This window comes from Helobdella robusta (genome assembly GCF_000326865.2).
Source record: "Helobdella robusta unplaced genomic scaffold HELROscaffold_12, whole genome shotgun sequence".
Taxonomy (NCBI): Eukaryota; Metazoa; Annelida; class Clitellata; order Rhynchobdellida; family Glossiphoniidae; genus Helobdella; species Helobdella robusta.
This window is the reverse complement of record NW_008703664.1, coordinates 4,256,277-4,273,674: the sequence shown is the minus strand read 5'-3', so window position 1 is coordinate 4,273,674 and position 17,398 is coordinate 4,256,277. Positions and strand designations below refer to the sequence as shown.

The 17,398-nt window shown below is 31.3% G+C and overlaps 1 protein-coding gene across 1 annotated transcript; it reads left to right on the top strand.

Moving 5' to 3' along the window:
* Positions 1-818: 818 nt before the first annotated feature.
* HELRODRAFT_190415 (hypothetical protein) lies at positions 819-10,663 on the top strand (the record flags this gene model as incomplete). Its single annotated transcript, XM_009013786.1, has 13 exons — positions 819-831; positions 1,264-1,479; positions 1,800-1,981; positions 2,786-2,928; positions 3,941-4,043; positions 4,497-4,592; positions 4,984-5,103; positions 6,305-6,394; positions 7,310-7,420; positions 8,249-8,311; positions 9,064-9,192; positions 9,861-10,064; positions 10,348-10,663. The coding sequence occupies 13 exons, from the start codon at positions 819-821 to the stop codon at positions 10,465-10,467; spliced, it is 1,590 nt and encodes a 529-aa protein (XP_009012034.1). The 3' UTR covers positions 10,468-10,663.
* Positions 10,664-17,398: the final 6,735 nt, after the last annotated feature.

Below are 17,398 nucleotides of genomic sequence, written 5' to 3'. Positions count from 1 at the left end.
AGTAAATTTTAATACAAGTTTCTTAATTTTATCCCTGAGCAGTTTACTGTGAATGCCCAGTGGCGTTTATATGGAGGGGATGGGCAGTGATGGGCAACTAACTAAATATTTTTAATTAAACTATAACTATTTTTCAACTAAAAATAAGTAGTTAAACTAATAGTTATAAACTTTTTTCAAAAAGTAGTTAACTAAACTAAAAAAAAGTAGTTATACTTTTTCCAACTATTTTGCAACTATTTTTATATTTACTTTTTTACAGACATAATCTAAAGTGGCATTAATACTAACATAACAAACTATTCAAAACATGTCTTTTCAAAGTGAAGTATTAAGCTGTATTTCAAAAATGCGCTAAAAATAAAATCATTAACTAACATAACTTGTCATCATAAAATTTAGGCCAAATAAATTATTTAGTGTTTAAAACCAACTTAATTGAATATAGACAATTACATAAATGTATTTATTAAAATATTTTTAACAAAACAGCAACAAATTTTAAAGATTAAACAACTAACCAACCATCAGCGTCAACCTTCAACACAGAGAGGAAACAAGACATCAAACAGTCCGAAACATTGGTAAAAACCAAAAACATTGAATGTACTTTGCTTTAAAAATATGGAAAGCTTAACTTTTTACAAATTAAAATTAATATTCAAAAACCATAAGTCAAGACATGGATAAAAGATATTTATCTAAAATATTTTAGTTAAACTATTTAGTTAGCAACTAAAATATTTTTTTTAGTTAAACTAGGAAGGAAACTAAAAAAAAGTAGTTAAACTATTAGTTTGCAGCTATTTAATTAAACTATGCCCATCACTGGTAATAGCAGGTATTTGTAGGCAGCTATACTGACTAACCCAATGCAGCTATACCACAAAGATACTGTACTATAGACTATAGAGCATAATCTATACAAGCTTTTAACTGCACTGTGACTGACCTGTTCTAAAGGACAGGCACAGAAATTGCTAGGTAAAGCAAAATAATAATAAAAAAACCTTTTTGGTCACTGATATTTTGGTCACTGATATTGTGCCCCCCAGCCCTGCGCCCGGGGACAACTGTCTCCCTCTGCCCTCCCCCTCGTTACGCCACTGCTATAATATACAATTAGACTCAATTAACTTTTTGATTATGTTATTAATTATTTTGCGCAAATAGTTAGCAATTATAAATCTGTCTAATTTCTGTGATTTTTTAGAATGAAACAGTAGTTATATCAAGGTTTGATTTAAAGTAATAATTTTTCAGGTAACAATTCTAATGAAGATGAAAGCGCTATTGAGGATTTGTATGCTGCATCACGTTACAGAGCAGTAACCGGTGTACTGGGCTCTCATGCAGAAAGTCGAGATCTACAAATTATCAATTTATCAATTACATTTCATGGAGCAGAATTGCTTACAGATACTAAATTGGAATTGAACAATGGCAGGAGATATGGCTTGATTGGACTAAATGGATGTGGTCTGTTAACTTCACATAATGCCATATCTGTTTATGTGTGTTATATATATATATATATTGCATAGCTGCAGTGAAACTAAATTGCATTGTTGGACTAACTTTATTTTATAGCTACAATTCGTAGAATTAATCAAAAGACTTACAGCTTGTGCTTACATGTCAATTATTATTATTATCATAATAAGTGTTACTGGTGAAAAAGGATGCTTGGAAAAGTTAATTAACACGAGCTTCTAAAGATCTCACTTCATCGATGAATTGGCTTTCGAGTCTGGTAATCTATTAATAGCATGCATTTTTTGCTTGACTCTTACAATCAGGCAAGTCGTCGTTGATGTCTGCCATAGGAAACAGGGAACTACCAATCCCTGACCACATTGACATATTCCACCTTCAAAGGGAAATGGCTCCAAGCGACAAGACTGCTCTCCAGTGCGTTATGGAAGTTGAAGAGGAAAGAGTTAGATTGGAGCATGAAGCTGAACATTTCTTAATTCTGAAGGTTTTTCTATTATTTCTTACTGAATATTCATTAATTTTTTTTTATGTTGAATAAATCAATTTCATTATCATTGTTAGTCAAACTTAATATAAGGATCATGTTGTTAATATGATAACAACATAATTTTAATTTTTCCATTCTGTGAGTTGATGGACTTTATTTATAAAGTTTGAGGATTCTATGAGCTGATTGAACTCTAAATTTATAAAACAATTTGTTTATTTTTTGGCTTTTTATGTGGAATCAAATTAATTAAAATAAGGCTTTCTTCATTCATTTTTACATCCTGTTGTATAAATAGTCTTGTGAAATAATTAAAATATAATGAAATCTTAGCTTGGCTCTTAAAAACAGGAATATTTTGCCAAAATGTTTTCCAGCCTGATTTGCATCAGTCTAATTATCAACCTACCTAAATTACAATAAAGCAAACCAGAAATGTTTCTGCATAATGGGATGAAGCTACGACAAAGCAATTTGATTTATAATGTTACTTGAAAATTTTTGTAATTTCAGAAACGCACGATAGATTGATGGATGTTTATGACAGACTAGAAGACTTGGACGTATCCACAGCTGAGACCAGAGCGGCCGAAATACTTAATGGTTTAGGATTTTCTAATGCCATGATGCTTCAAAAGGTAGAATAAAAACTTTTTTTTAATGGTTTTCCATCTTTTGTATCAACTCTTTATGTCTTTAGGCACGTTTGTTTCATTTTCAAACTATTTCAAATTATTTTGCTATATTTTTATACGGTTTAGCCTAAAATGTTGTTTTGTTCTCACTTGCTTCATGTGACAGGTGAAGAACTTCTCAGGTGGATGGCGCATGAGGATTGCCCTGGCGAGGGCTCTTTATATCAAACCTGCATTAATGCTTTTGGACGAGCCAACGAACCATCTGGATCTGGAAGCTTGTGTTTGGCTTGAACAGTACTTGACCTCGTAAGTTCATTTTGCTGCTCTCAAGTCATCCACTCTATTTTTTCCTATTTTCATAATTATATTATGATTTAATTTCTTTGCTAATTGATTATCAATATAATTAATAGTTGCAAATTAGTAAATTATTACAGGTTAAATTATTATATTACATTCTACAGAACAACTTTTTGTCCTTTTTTGCATTCTTCTCTTCAGACATTTCTCTGACATTGGATGTTTCTTTTTCTGGTCTGCTGCATATATATTCATCTCATAATTTGTTACACACATTTCAGTATACTGTTGTAACCTCCTCGACCTCGTAACTACCAACACCGCTGTTATAACTTAAATAAATCTCTATATCCCCAATACCGTGTTGTAGCTTCCAACGATAGCCAAAACTTCTTTTTTCCGTAGGTTCAAGATTTCCGATACTTGAACACAACTACTTCAAACGCAAACTAAGTTGAACGTTTATTTGAAGACCTGCAGTAATAGAAACAATGAATTAATCCAAATAACCACATAAATCACATTTATGACTTCGCATCGAATCTCACTTCTACCTCAACTGTTACCACTCTCTGCTTCTTCGTTGTTCTCTTCTGGGACCTCTTCTCTTTATATATTGCTACCGATGTGCTTGTCAATGTGCCAAATAAAAGTGTCAGGCCCTGAAATGAATTTACAACCCTTTAGTTATTTACATCCCTCGAATTAATTTACAGGATGTTCATTCCTCAGTGCATGCCTGACAATTTTTAACTATTAGTCTTTATCTCGACCTCACGTCTGTAACATTACATTTCAATGCATTCATCCTTCAGCTGCTGCCTCACACACACCCTTGCAGCCTTCTGAGTTCTGCTATCTGCATGTGGGTGTTTTAGGATTGTCTTGAGACAATAATATTATTACTATTATTATTAGTTTTTACTAAAACATTTGCTTGCAAGAAATACATGTTAACATAAACAAAAATACAAGCAACAGTTTATTTGATGGTGGTCGAAATTGAACGATGTTGTAGGTACAAGAGGATTCTGGTCATAATCTCACACTCGCAGGACTTCTTGAATGGCGTTTGCACAAATATTATAAACATGCACCTGAAGAAGCTGCAATATTACGGGGTTGGTTCTTTTGATCATGCAGCAAAAGTTAATCTTTTCAAATTAATAGTCCATTTTTAGTAGAACTTTGTATGTTTCTTTTGCATTATGGAGAACTATTATTAGCATGAATTTGTTTAGTGTTGCATCATTGGCATTAATTTTTGAAAATTTTGAAAATTTTTACATTTATTATTTTTTTTATTTTTACACATTAAAATGGATTGCAAACATTTGCTATGCAGTTGAACATAACGCATTCTAGGGTAGTAGGTAAAATTTATGATCTACTGAACGAAAAATGATGTAAGAACCAAGTTATTTATTAGCAAACATGTTTGAAATGGTAATCAAATTTTATTTAATTGTACAAGTTGAATGAGTTTTTTATAAACAAGGTTGAGTTGATTTGTCCATTTTTTATTCATGTTCTGATTCTTTTCGCTTATTTTTAAGTTTTTATATTATCCTAAGGGTAACTATGATACATATATTCAAACGAGATTTGAGTTGGAGGAAAATCAAATGAAGAAGTTTAAATGGGAGCAAGATCAAATTGCACACATGAAGGTAATTATTTTATTTCAAAATACCATGGCTTATGGCTATATGTAAATGTAATCAATTATTTGAATTTTTTATTGAAAAATAAATGAGGCTCTTGGATGTTAGCCATGCCTTAAATCTCCTTGTCTCTATTTTAATGCCATAAATATTATGAAGTTACTGAGTTTCATTATTTATTAGTGAAGATGGACTTGAGATGCTCAGGAATGAATGTTTTTTTTAATATGTTAAATGTGTGCTGTGATTGCATAGTGGTGCTTGTGTTAACATAAGTTGTGTAATGTTGTTTTGAATGGTTGTTCACATGGCACAGATCTATATACATTGGCTCATTCGTTTGTTCACATTGTACTAAATTACAGTGGTTTCGATTTTATTTGTCCACATGACACAGAACTACATTGCACGATTTGGTCATGGCAGTGCCAAATTGGCCAGACAGGCTAAAAGTAAAGAAAAAACGTTGCAGAGAATGGTGGAAGGAGGACTTACTGATAAAGTTTCATATGATAAGGTTGAATTATATCTTCATTCAATCAATCAATCGATCAATCAATATGCAAAATGGCATTAAAGAATAGCTTAAAATGATATATATATATATATATATATATATATATATATATATATATATATATAAAATTGTGAAGCTTCTTCTAACATATTATCTAAAAAACATAGATTTTCGTGTTCGTCGTAATATTCTTTTCTCAATTCATCATCGAGTTTGATGCAAATTTTGCGATAACCGTTGATAGGTTTGATAGAATTAATTGTATTTATTATTGCTCACTTCGTAGATAGAGCTTCGTGCAAACTTAAATCTTTCATCTCTTCAAGTAGGACATACCATGTTTCTTTATTTTCCGATATGCCCGCTAATTCAAATTCGTCATTATTTCTTTTAATAATATGAAAATACAACTTACTGGTTATTGAAGCCATCTTCTTTTTGGAATTTAATTTATAAGTTTGCTTTCGAATAACCTGATTTGTTAATCTAAAATAGAAAATCCAAATGAGTGAATAAAGAACATAAATAAAATCAATTGAAACAATATCAAATATTACAGAAATTATAAATGAATAACCAACCTAAAATAGAAAAATTAAATTCCAGGATCGTTTACAAGGCCAACAATAATAAAATATTACCACGTGCAATAATAAAATATGACCACGTGCTATTTGCATTTATATATAAGATGATACCAAAGTAATGAAACCTAATTTACAAGCACAGAATAGAAATACATAGATAATTATATGAAATATAATTTACATATATATATATATATATAAAATTGTGAAGCTTGATGAGTCTTTGGGATTCAAAAGTAGTTAGGGAAGGAATAACTTTTCAATCAGTCAATCAATCTTCGTTTAGCGTCCAGAGACCCAGTTCCCCCGAGGTAGGACGTGATAACTTTTAGGGGAAGGGATAACCTTTAATAAAATAAAATAAATTGCTTGTTGCTGGTCACAAAAGTACATTTTGAAGTTTGTTTAAAATGGCGACATTAGTATGAACAGACCTGGCTTAGGAATTAAATGTGATCAGAGCTGTAAAAATGGAGAGATGCCATAGAAAGGTAAAACTTGGTTAGCAGGTAGCACTACCCTATTATAAGAAAGAACATTAATGATAATCCCTGAATCATTTAATGTGCATGAAATATATTTTGAATTATGCACTTGTTTTAAAACATATTCAGACACTGAGTTTTTATTTCATGGATTGTGGACAAATACCTCCGCCAGTCATCCAAGTGCAACATGTCAGCTTCAGATATAAAGACGATGGGGTTAGTAGTTTTTTTGTTTTGTGTCCTTCTTTCAATTTGGTCATTGTTGGATTAAATTGCAGAGTTGTCCACCATTCACCTTTTTAATTTTATATATTATACATTGTTCGTATGTCGCTATATTAAATTTCTTTCTTTACTATGTTCCAATTTCTTAAAATTTGAACTAAAATTTTTTTTGAATTTTATTGACTCGTCGTATATTTATTGTTGCATGCTATATTTGCAATTTCCTTTTGATTCCTCACAAAACATGATGACCAAAAGGCCGAGGTGTAGATGGAGCAGTCAGTCAGAATGAGCTTTCGATATTTAATGTATCAAGTTCTTCTGATTTACAATTGCTTCCATCCATGCCCTCAACAACCAAGCGATCACTTCTGATTTTGTGCATGTGCTATTTTATATTTTTTAATAAATGTGTTAAATTTTAATTCATTTGTTTCTTATGTGCTCACTTATTTCACTAATATTTTCATTTTTTAAGCATTTTTTCTTTTAAATTATAAAAACTCTCAAACTGTTATTACAAAGTTTTGTTCTGGTAAGAACAATCCAGATAAGAGTGAGTTTAATAGATAATTTTCTCACAAACTTTTTGATCTTTTTACTCTTTCTCACATTAACGCTCTGACTGAAAACGAGATGGAAAGAAATTGTACTGATTTATTTATTACTTACACTTTGATTGTCATTGTATTTCGGTTTCATCATAGGTAGCCAAACGGCAACCCCCGGTCTCGGGGAAAATATCGTCTAAACGTGTGTTGTTGTTGTTGTCATTGTGAACAGAGGTGTGGTTACTACTAACAAAGATGTTTCACTTATCTGATCTAATTCAATTTTTTTATTTACACAAAATTAATTGAATATTATTTATTTCCAAGTTTTAACAAATTCTCTTTCTATTTTCAGCCTTTGATATACAAGAACCTTGATTTCGGTCTAGATTTAGACACAAGGATTGCCTTGGTAGGACCTAATGGTGCAGGCAAATCGACACTCTTGAAACTTATTGCAGGAGAGGTGCGTACGTTTTATGATATGCATGCGAATGTTTCTTGATGCATGGTCGGGAAAAGAGTGGTGGCATCATTAGCAATTTTGTTATTCTTAAAAATATAACATCTTAATACCCCACCCAAATTTAGGGAACTGTGTGGAAAGAAATGGTCAGTGAAGGTATTGTGTGGAAAGAAATGGTCAGTGAAGATGAAAGGGAGGGTATATAAAGCATGTGTGAGAGCAGCGATGGTATATGGTGGTGAAACTTGGGTGTTGAGGAGAGAGGAAGAAAGTGTACTGAAGAGGGCTGAAAGAGCTATGATGAAGATGATGTGTGGGGTTAAAGTGAAGGATAGGAGGAGTAGTACAGAGCTGATGTCGATGATGGGACTGAATGAGGACATTGATAAGGAGATCGAGATTGCGGTGGTATGGACATGTGTTGAGAGGGGATGAAAGGGTCGGGATTAGGCGAGCGTTGGAGTTCGAGGTTGAAGGAGTGGTAGGAAGGGGTCGTCCGCGATTGGGATGGAGAGAGCAGGTGGAGAAGGACAGGGTGAAATCGGGGTTGCGTGATACTGAGGCGAGTGACAGATGTGGATGGCGTCGAGGGGTATTTCGGTTTCATCATAGGTAGCCAAACGGCAACCCCCGATCTCGGGGAAAATGTCGTTTAAACGTGTGTTGTTGTTTGTTGTTAAAAATATAACATCTGGCATGGGTCCTCTTTCTATTTATTTGAAAGAACTTACTTGAAAAGATTGTTTTTTATATATGCGTTGTTCTTTTACGCTAACTCATTGAAAATAAATCACAGATTGAATGAATTGAATAAAATTTCTTATCCAGCACCACCCATGTTCTGGTCTGATACGTAGACATTCTCATTTGAAGATTGGCAGATATCATCAGGTATGTTCTTTTCGCATTTATATTGTAATTGTATTGTTCTCTTGTTATATTATTATTATCATTTTTTGTCATTGATATTATGTGATTATATTTTTACTATATCGTTATTAGGTTGTTGTATTGTTTTTGTTGTTGTTGTTAAAATGTTGCACACTCTTACATTATTCACGTGTTTGTTATTAGTCATGAAATTTGAATTTAATCTAATCTGCACAAACACAAAACTTATTATGGAAAAATGCTCCTGTGTTGGTTTGTGATTGATTACAAATAACTAAGATTTAGTTAAGATTTAGCTTACTACGTTTGTATAAGCCTTTACAACTGCCTTCTGAAAACTATTTATAGTGGCTACCGTACAATAATTTTCTGCTTCACAAACATGCATCCATTATTTAATTAATGTTCAATTTTTCTTTTTACTTGCTTTCACCAACGTTAAAATTAAAAAAAAATATTTGCATAGTTTACGATAAATGTAATGAATAATGAATTATTCCATATGATATTTTGTTTAAAAATTTAAATTTTATGTAATTTTATATTGAAGTGTTTTTGTTACTCACATTGACTTAAATTTCTTTTTTGTTGTTTTTTTTTCCAAAACACTTTAACAGCTATCTTATGCATTTGTTTGATTTTTTCGCTATTAAAATATATATGGTTTTAAATGTGTGTTTTAAAATGAAAAATTATAAACTGATGCCAAATATTTTTTTAAATGTAAACTTTTCAAATTGTTTACAACCCAGCACTTGCACGAGATCCTCGACCTGAACATGTCAGCGTTGGATTGGATGATGAAATGCTACCCAGATATGAAGGAGAGAGAAGAGATGAGAAGGATCATAGGTAGATACGGTCTCTCAGGCCAACAGCAAGTATGCAAAACATTTTATGATGCCTATATATTGTTGAGATTCAATTGAATGTAATCATTAATCTCTTTCAAATCTTAACATAATTTTTTATGAGAATTTTTCATCTAGCGTTTGCATAATAGTTTTATACATTGCTTGCTTCAACATTTTCCACTCTGTACAAGCGTGTGAATGTGATTTGTTATTAATTTGTAATTGTTGTTTATTCATGAGCAACAGAGTATGATTATGTATTTTATATTAATCTTTATTGAATCTGGAAAAATATCCAAGAGTCGTATTGATATTGTTTAAAATGTCATCTAATTAGGTAGAATTTTTTAAGATTTTGAGCTCTGATGAGAGTTTACCTTTCCAGCACGTGGAAAATATTGGCTCTGGCAGGCTTCTTTGCATTTTCTCCAGCCTCCCAAGAACCTCACGTCATGGATAATTTGCTTCTTCTATTCATCTTCTTTTCTTCCGCTTTTGGCATGACCATATCTAGCTGAATTTATTCTTATTATGACAATAATGAAAAGCTCAGAAAACATAGGAATTGTTAACGCAAAGGAATTAAATAGAATTTTAATTATAAAATAATATAATTAAGTCAGAAATCCAATCTGCATTATTTGTAGTTGTAAATGTTTCAGATTTTTTAATTTTTAACTTAATTTATTCCTAAGACGTCTCCCCTGAAAAATCTGTCTGATGGTCAGAGGTGCAGGGTGATATTTGCTTGGCTGGCGTGGCAGAGACCTCATTTGCTGCTCTTGGATGAACCGACCAACCACTTGGACATGGAGACGATTGATGCTCTTGCTGAAGCTATCAATGATTTCGAAGGCGGCATGATGCTCGTCAGTCACGACTTCAGGCTCATTTCACAGGTTTTTGTAATTGCTTTGAATTTAAAATTTTTGGAAAACATTCCCAAAGATTCTATCTACACTGCATTTATTTGTGGGATATAACCGCTAACATTGAAAAGTCATTTGAATTTAGTTAATAAAAATAATGGTATACGTTTTAAAATCATATTTATTTTCTAAAGTATCATAATTGTTTATGAATATTCATCTCAAGATTTTAGCTGACGGTATATTTTTCCATATGGGATGCTATAGCGTAATTGGATAATGTGCTTTTTTTTGTTTTTCTGAATATATACAGGTTGCTGAAGAAATTTGGATTTGCAAAGATCAGAAAGTTACCAAATGGGAAGGTGATATTTTTAGTTACAAAAATTCTCTGATCAATGCACTGGAAAAGACGAAAAGCAAAACCAAATAAATTGTTTATAAATTTTTTAGGCAATAATTTAATTTTGAATGCTTTAAATGTTTTTATTTTCATTCATTTTTTGGTTTCTCTTCATAGGAAATTTTACTAGGAATGGTTGTCGATATTTTGTTTTTAATAATTAACAAAATGTAATCATTTCAATTTTCCAGTATGACGATGTTGAGAAATAAAATTTATTACAAAACCGCCTCGTGTTGCATTTCACTTGAACGCTTTTTAACATTTTCAGGAAATGGTTCATATATATATATATATATATATATATATATATATATATATATATATATATATATATATATATATATATATAAATTATTAAAAATTGTGACATGCTTCAAATGGGTGGGCATAAAAATTCGTGACTGGGGGTGTCAGAATCGTAAAAAATACGCGACATCCTCTGCGAATGGCGTTTTTATAATAATAACACTAATAAATAATAATAATGAAATGATTGAATGATTGGTATTATGTATAAATAGATGGATCGATTGATGAATTGAAGGAATGAATGATTGACTATTGAATTAGAGGTCTACGCGGAAACACATTTCTGTTCCCTCACTTGCCCCTCCTGAAAATGAATTTTACCGCACCCATTCCCCCACAAGTCTTCCCTCACCCGCACTCATTCTCTCACAAGTCTTCCCGCACCCATTCCCTCACATGTCTTCCCTCACAAATCCTCATTTTCCCGCACTCATTCCCTCAATAATTATATCATTATTAACAAAGACAATAAAGTATCCTTAGTCGGTATTATGTAGTACATTCCATGTACAATTTTTATTATAAAAACAAACAAAAATACTAATAACAGTTAGTGTTTCAGTAAATTGTTTGTAAATTTAATACCACTCCTTGACTGTTGAGAAAATAAATACGTTATCCGCTGACTTTCGGAAGATATTAACTTGTTGACTGCTGATTTGTCCATATTTACCAAACTGCTAACACGAGGTCGTCGCCGAAATAATAAAATGAAAATAGAACTCGCTGATCACGTATTTATCTGTGTAAACAGCTGATAAAGACAGATTCTGTATTCAAGGTGCATACTTAATATAATTGGTTACGTGTCCTTCCGTGTTATCACAATGAATATTATTTAGCGTAATGCACATGCATCTGTGAGCTTGCTTAGCTTTAAACTTAGTAATAATAATCTAACTTTTTCAATTGCGTAGCTGTTCAAGCTATGAAGTTTCTCATTAATTTTCAACATTTTTGGAACTTCGCCATCAAATTCAAGTCAACTGCGGTTTTTCCTCTAAAATTTTTCCCGTCCCGCGGTATTTCCCGCACGAAAAATATCCACCCCGTGGTTTTCCCTCGCTTTTCATTCCCGCCCCGCGAGTTTCCCTCCAACTTCTGTTCCCAACCCGCAGTTTTTCCGCGGGTATTTGCGGGAAAATTTGCGGGAAATTTTCCATGTCGAACTCTATATTGGATAAATAGACGTGAGTTGAATTATTTCCAAATAATCCACGCCTCATCAGTGACAAATTGTAAAAATATATATCCGGTAAAGAGAATGTGTCCAAGCAGCTAAATTAAAATTAAGTACAAATTTAAAAATAGTTTTAATGATCATTGTTGCAAACGGTGCATGACTGCGTCGGTCGTGACGAGCTTTCGTGCTTCGTTTCATTGTAAAGGTATGAATGTATGATTTAACAATAATTCAGAATCAGAACATCTTTTATTTTGAAACTTCGTTAACATTCAAAATATAATAACATGAAAGTAGCTGAATGTTAAATGAATTAATTGAAGTTATAATTTGTTATCTTGATGTTATACAAATGAGTTGAAATATTATTAGGAGAGAAATTGATAATAATGATGATGTATTAATTACATTGGTGATTACATTCATTATAGAGACTCGTCAAAATGACTTCAAATAATTTCAGCGTCCTTACAAAAGAAAATTTAATCATGAAAAGTTTTTCCTTTTTGCAATGAATACCAAACGATTAAAGCAGGATGTTTTCCGTGCAGCTGGTTTTTCATGTCCGCTGGCATCGTAGGCAGTTTTGTCATTACTTCTGTTTAAAATCTGGACGTTTCTCATTTAATCTATTTATGGTCAGTACATAAGAACATCAAAAGACGAGAATAATATTAATAATTGTAATAAAAAATGAATATTTTTTAGAACTATTTCATGTTATGTATATATATATATATATATATATATATATATATATATATATATATAGTTATTAAGAAATATCACCGCATTTTCCGCATTGTTGAGTTTGTAACTAAGTTTTTCAGTTTTTCGAACAATTATTTTATCGATATTATTCAATTTATTCAAATTAATAATAAAATTTCTAAAGTCTGTAAATGCGGTGATATTTCTTAATAACTGTATATACAAAAGTCTGAACCCAAATATATATATATCTATTACCGCATATATATATATATAATTATATATATATATATATATATATATATATATATATATATATATATATTATTGATGAAAATCACAGCATACTCGTATTTTTGTTTATTTTATGCAAAAATTTTGGTTTTGAACAAAGGAAACTTGAAAGGGATTTACGATCAATCGTTAGAAAAAGCGTAAAGTTCAATTGGAAGTTAACTAACGCCGAACATGCTGTGATTTTCATCAAGAATTGCATTTCTGACAGTCTTAATCCAACATATATATATATATATATATATATATATATATATATATATATATATATATAGCTGCACTTAAATATATCAGTTAAATTGCATTGTTGCATGTAGTTTCATAAGAACTTAAGCTTAAAATTTCAATCATACTTGGCATTTTTGCGTCTTTCCAGGGTATTAGTATATAAAACGTATATCATTAAATATCTTGCTTTCGACAATTTTTTGATATTTCTAACTTATTTGCAAATACTACAACAAATTGAATAAATATTAATATGGCATAAAATGCAACCCAACATTTTTTACTATTATTAAACACTAGTATGTTTGGTGAAATGATCTGCACTTAGTTATTTAGCGTTGATCCTATTCATTCAACATAACTTCTTGCCACATAAACATTAAGTTTAATCAAACATTATTTGTTTAGGACACCAGCACATCTAAAAAATTTGCACCAAACCAAGGCACCAAACATTCCACGCTCATTAGTCATAATCTGCAATGATTGTTTTGCTGTTTATTAAACACTCAAGTTTTATCGATTGGTTTCTCACTCCGAATGAAATATTTGATCTAGCAGTTGTTGTGACCTGAAAACATTTGGAAGCAACTTGACGAGAAACTTGATTGAATGATCTAGAAGAGAGTATTGTCACAAACTTGGCAACAAAATTTGCCTGATCGCATTTAGACGAATAATTAAAGTATGGTAAAAATTAATGCCCTATAAATTTGTTTACATTTATTTGTTACCGCAGAGTGTGTTGTTGATGGGGCTCATTTAATGTTTCTTCAATCTAAAAACTTTCAACATAATTTTATTTACCCGCTACAACATTTTTCTTGAACAAAGGAGGCCTGTCAATGATAATAAATGGTCCCTATCTGATCGTCACGATTCATATGACAAAAAAGGAAAAAACTGAATAGGTTGAATTTTTATGCAAATCCACGAAATAAAATAAAATAATTAAAAATAATAATCAAAGCAATCAAAATCCTTGAAAAGAAGGGAAAATTATTAATATACTATAAAAATATAAAAATTGTAAAATATTACTTTTGGTGTTAAGGTATTAAGAATAAAATATTCCAAATGCTTGCCGGATTTTTAAATTTTGAAGTCAATTTAAGTCAAAACTAATATCAGAATTTTTTTTACAAGTGAACAACTTATTTTGTGTCTTTGTAAGAGCGAACTACATTGCACTTCGGTTGTTGATTTTTTTTGTTTATTATTGAAACTGCATTGCAAAACTTGTTTCATTTAACTAGTTATAAATCAAAAACAAATAAATAATAGTTGCATGAATACACACACACACCACACACACGCACACACAGACACACACACAAACACACACACATATATATATTATTTAGGAGAATATATATAGCGCCCATTCAATATTCTCACAGGTGCTCTCAAAAAATCAAACTTAATTATATACGTGCAAAATCAAATTCAAATGCAACTTCAACGAAAATAAAAATGTTTTTAAATCTTTTTTAAATGATTGAAAAGGAAGTCCAGGTTTTCTCAGTGATGCAGGGAGACTGTTCCACACAGGCAATTGCAATATCACGTGATCCAATCTGTAACCTTGCCTCTGGCACCCCTAAGAGATTCGTATCATCTGACCGAAAGCAGAAACTAGATACCGTCCCTTTTTTGGTAAATTTATTGGTTATGTAATCTGGTAACATTCCGTTTAAAGCCTTAAACATGATCACACCAACTTTAAAAATTATCCTTTTATCAATCGTCAACCAGTGCAAATCATTCAAAATTGGCGTAACGTGGTCAAACTTCAATTTACCAGCAACCAGCTTCGCAGCTCTATTCTGAACCGATTGCAGAATAGCAATAGATTTATCAGGTATTTTATACAACAAGCTGTTGCAGTAATCTAACCGAGATGTAACAAACGCTTGCACCAAAGTTTCCAAGGTTGATCTGTCCAACCAGTGCTTAATTCTATATAAATTCCGGAGACAAGATATGCATGAAGCTAATATCATCTTTATATGATCCTTCATCAATAATCTACTATCAAGACAAAACTCCCAAATTTGTGGCAGCCTGAATGAACGGTATGTTAACATCATTTACTGTGATGCTTACATTTAATTTTACCAACTGCTGCCATGTGCCAACCGGAAGCAGCTGAGTCTTGCACTGATTGAGTCTCAATGAGTTACATGACATACATTTTCCAGCTTCTGCTAAGCATTTGGCAAGTTTATCAACCTTAGCATTGAAAAAACCAGGATGACCAGTCACCAAAATTTGAATATCATCCGCAAATGCATGACAGGCAAATCCATGTGAATTGATAATTTTAAATACATCTGATGTATATGATATATTGTTATAATACTCGCTGTCGTAACCGATTTACGATGCGACGGGTTCAAATCTTCGATTGAATAGAATACTCCAAACAGTTATTAGTTATTAAACTTTATTTACAGAAGAAATCAACTAATCGTTTATTTCTAGCAAATTCAAATTAACGCAACAATTAACTTTTAAATTGTTTAAAATCTATTGCTATGACAAATCAAATATCGCTTTAAATAATTTACCGAATCGCTATTTACGAAATCACAAAATCACGAATTTCACTAATCCCGAATCTTCTTGCGACGTGCGCTTATATACTCTTCGCAAGCGTCGTTTCTAGATTCTTCTAGATGGTCCGATTCTAGCATACTCTAGAATGCTCCAGTCACTAGAACATTCTAGAATACGCTAGAATCTAGTGCGTTCGGTAGCACGGTTATAACAATATATATATATATATATATATATATATATATATATAACTACATATCATCTGCATTTAAAACAGACAAATCTTTTGTAAAGAAAATTGAAGTCTAGAAAAGCAGACGTTAAAGTAATTATTTATTATCAAAATACAAAAATGGCAAACCTGATTGTAAAGAATAATTGCACGCCTTTTCAAAATTCAACCCTGGAAAGAAATAACCTAATATATGAGTTAAAATGCCCCCTTGACGGATGCACTCGTCAGCCACACTCATAGATTGGAGTTTCAACTACATCCCTATTATGTCGCCTTACTAGGCACAAAGGAGAAGGAGCCATTAGAGCTCACATGGAAATGATACCTAGAAGATATATATATATATAATATATAATATACATATATTATAGATTATATATATGCTAATAATAACTTTTTAAAAGGCACTCAATAAATTTTCCTTTAATATATATATATCATATATATATATATATATATATATATATATATATATATAAATATGTGCTGGTAAAAGACCTTAATCATATTTCATAAATTACTGCATATATATATATATTTTTTTATTTTTTTTATTTATTTTATTTTCAATAAGGGAACCAAATAAGTTTAAATGAAAAAACTTGTGGAGAGGCCACCCTAAGTACTTTACATGAGATATATATGCAATTTAAAACAGAACAGAAAATATACAAATTAAATTTCAATGCATGCAAAAATCGATAAATATAATCAGTAGGATTAACACTCGAAAAACAAAGTTAATATCTGAACATATAAGTATATACAGGTATTACTAATGAATCTACAATCAAGAACAGAAAGTAGATTGGCAATGTGAGATAATTTATAGTATTTGATACAATAATTAAAAGTATGGATTGATTGAAGAGATGAATAAACGAGTCTAAGTGGACAGAAACATATGCTGAATTTAAAATAATTATTAGCGATGAAATGAGCCATATATAGTGTAATATATAAAAGGTTAAGATTTAGATGGTGGTGTCGGGATCAAGCAAATTTAACCGCGATCTCAGTTTAATTTTAAAATGGTACAATTCAGTGATAACCCTAATATCTGGGGGTACAAATAATTGCCAGATCTTAGGGCCCAAAATTTTAAGACTAGTTGCAACGAGCTTAAGGCGGGTTTTTGATGGATAAATAACAGACGCGTGTCTTGTGTTCAATATTTGGACGGAATTACTATAAATATAAAAGTTAGAAAAAGAGGGAGGGAGTAAGTTGTTCAGAAATTTAAAAACAAANATAGCCGTGAAGTAGATGTAAAGGCAAGGTAGTGACAAGATATTGTGCTCGACGAAAAAGGATCTCGTGTGAGAATAAGGTTTAAGATTAAATATTAGACGGATGGCTCTTTTCTGAGAAACATGCAGACAGTTAAGATGACTTTTAGGACTGTGACCCCAAAGAAGTATACAGTAAGTTAGATAGGG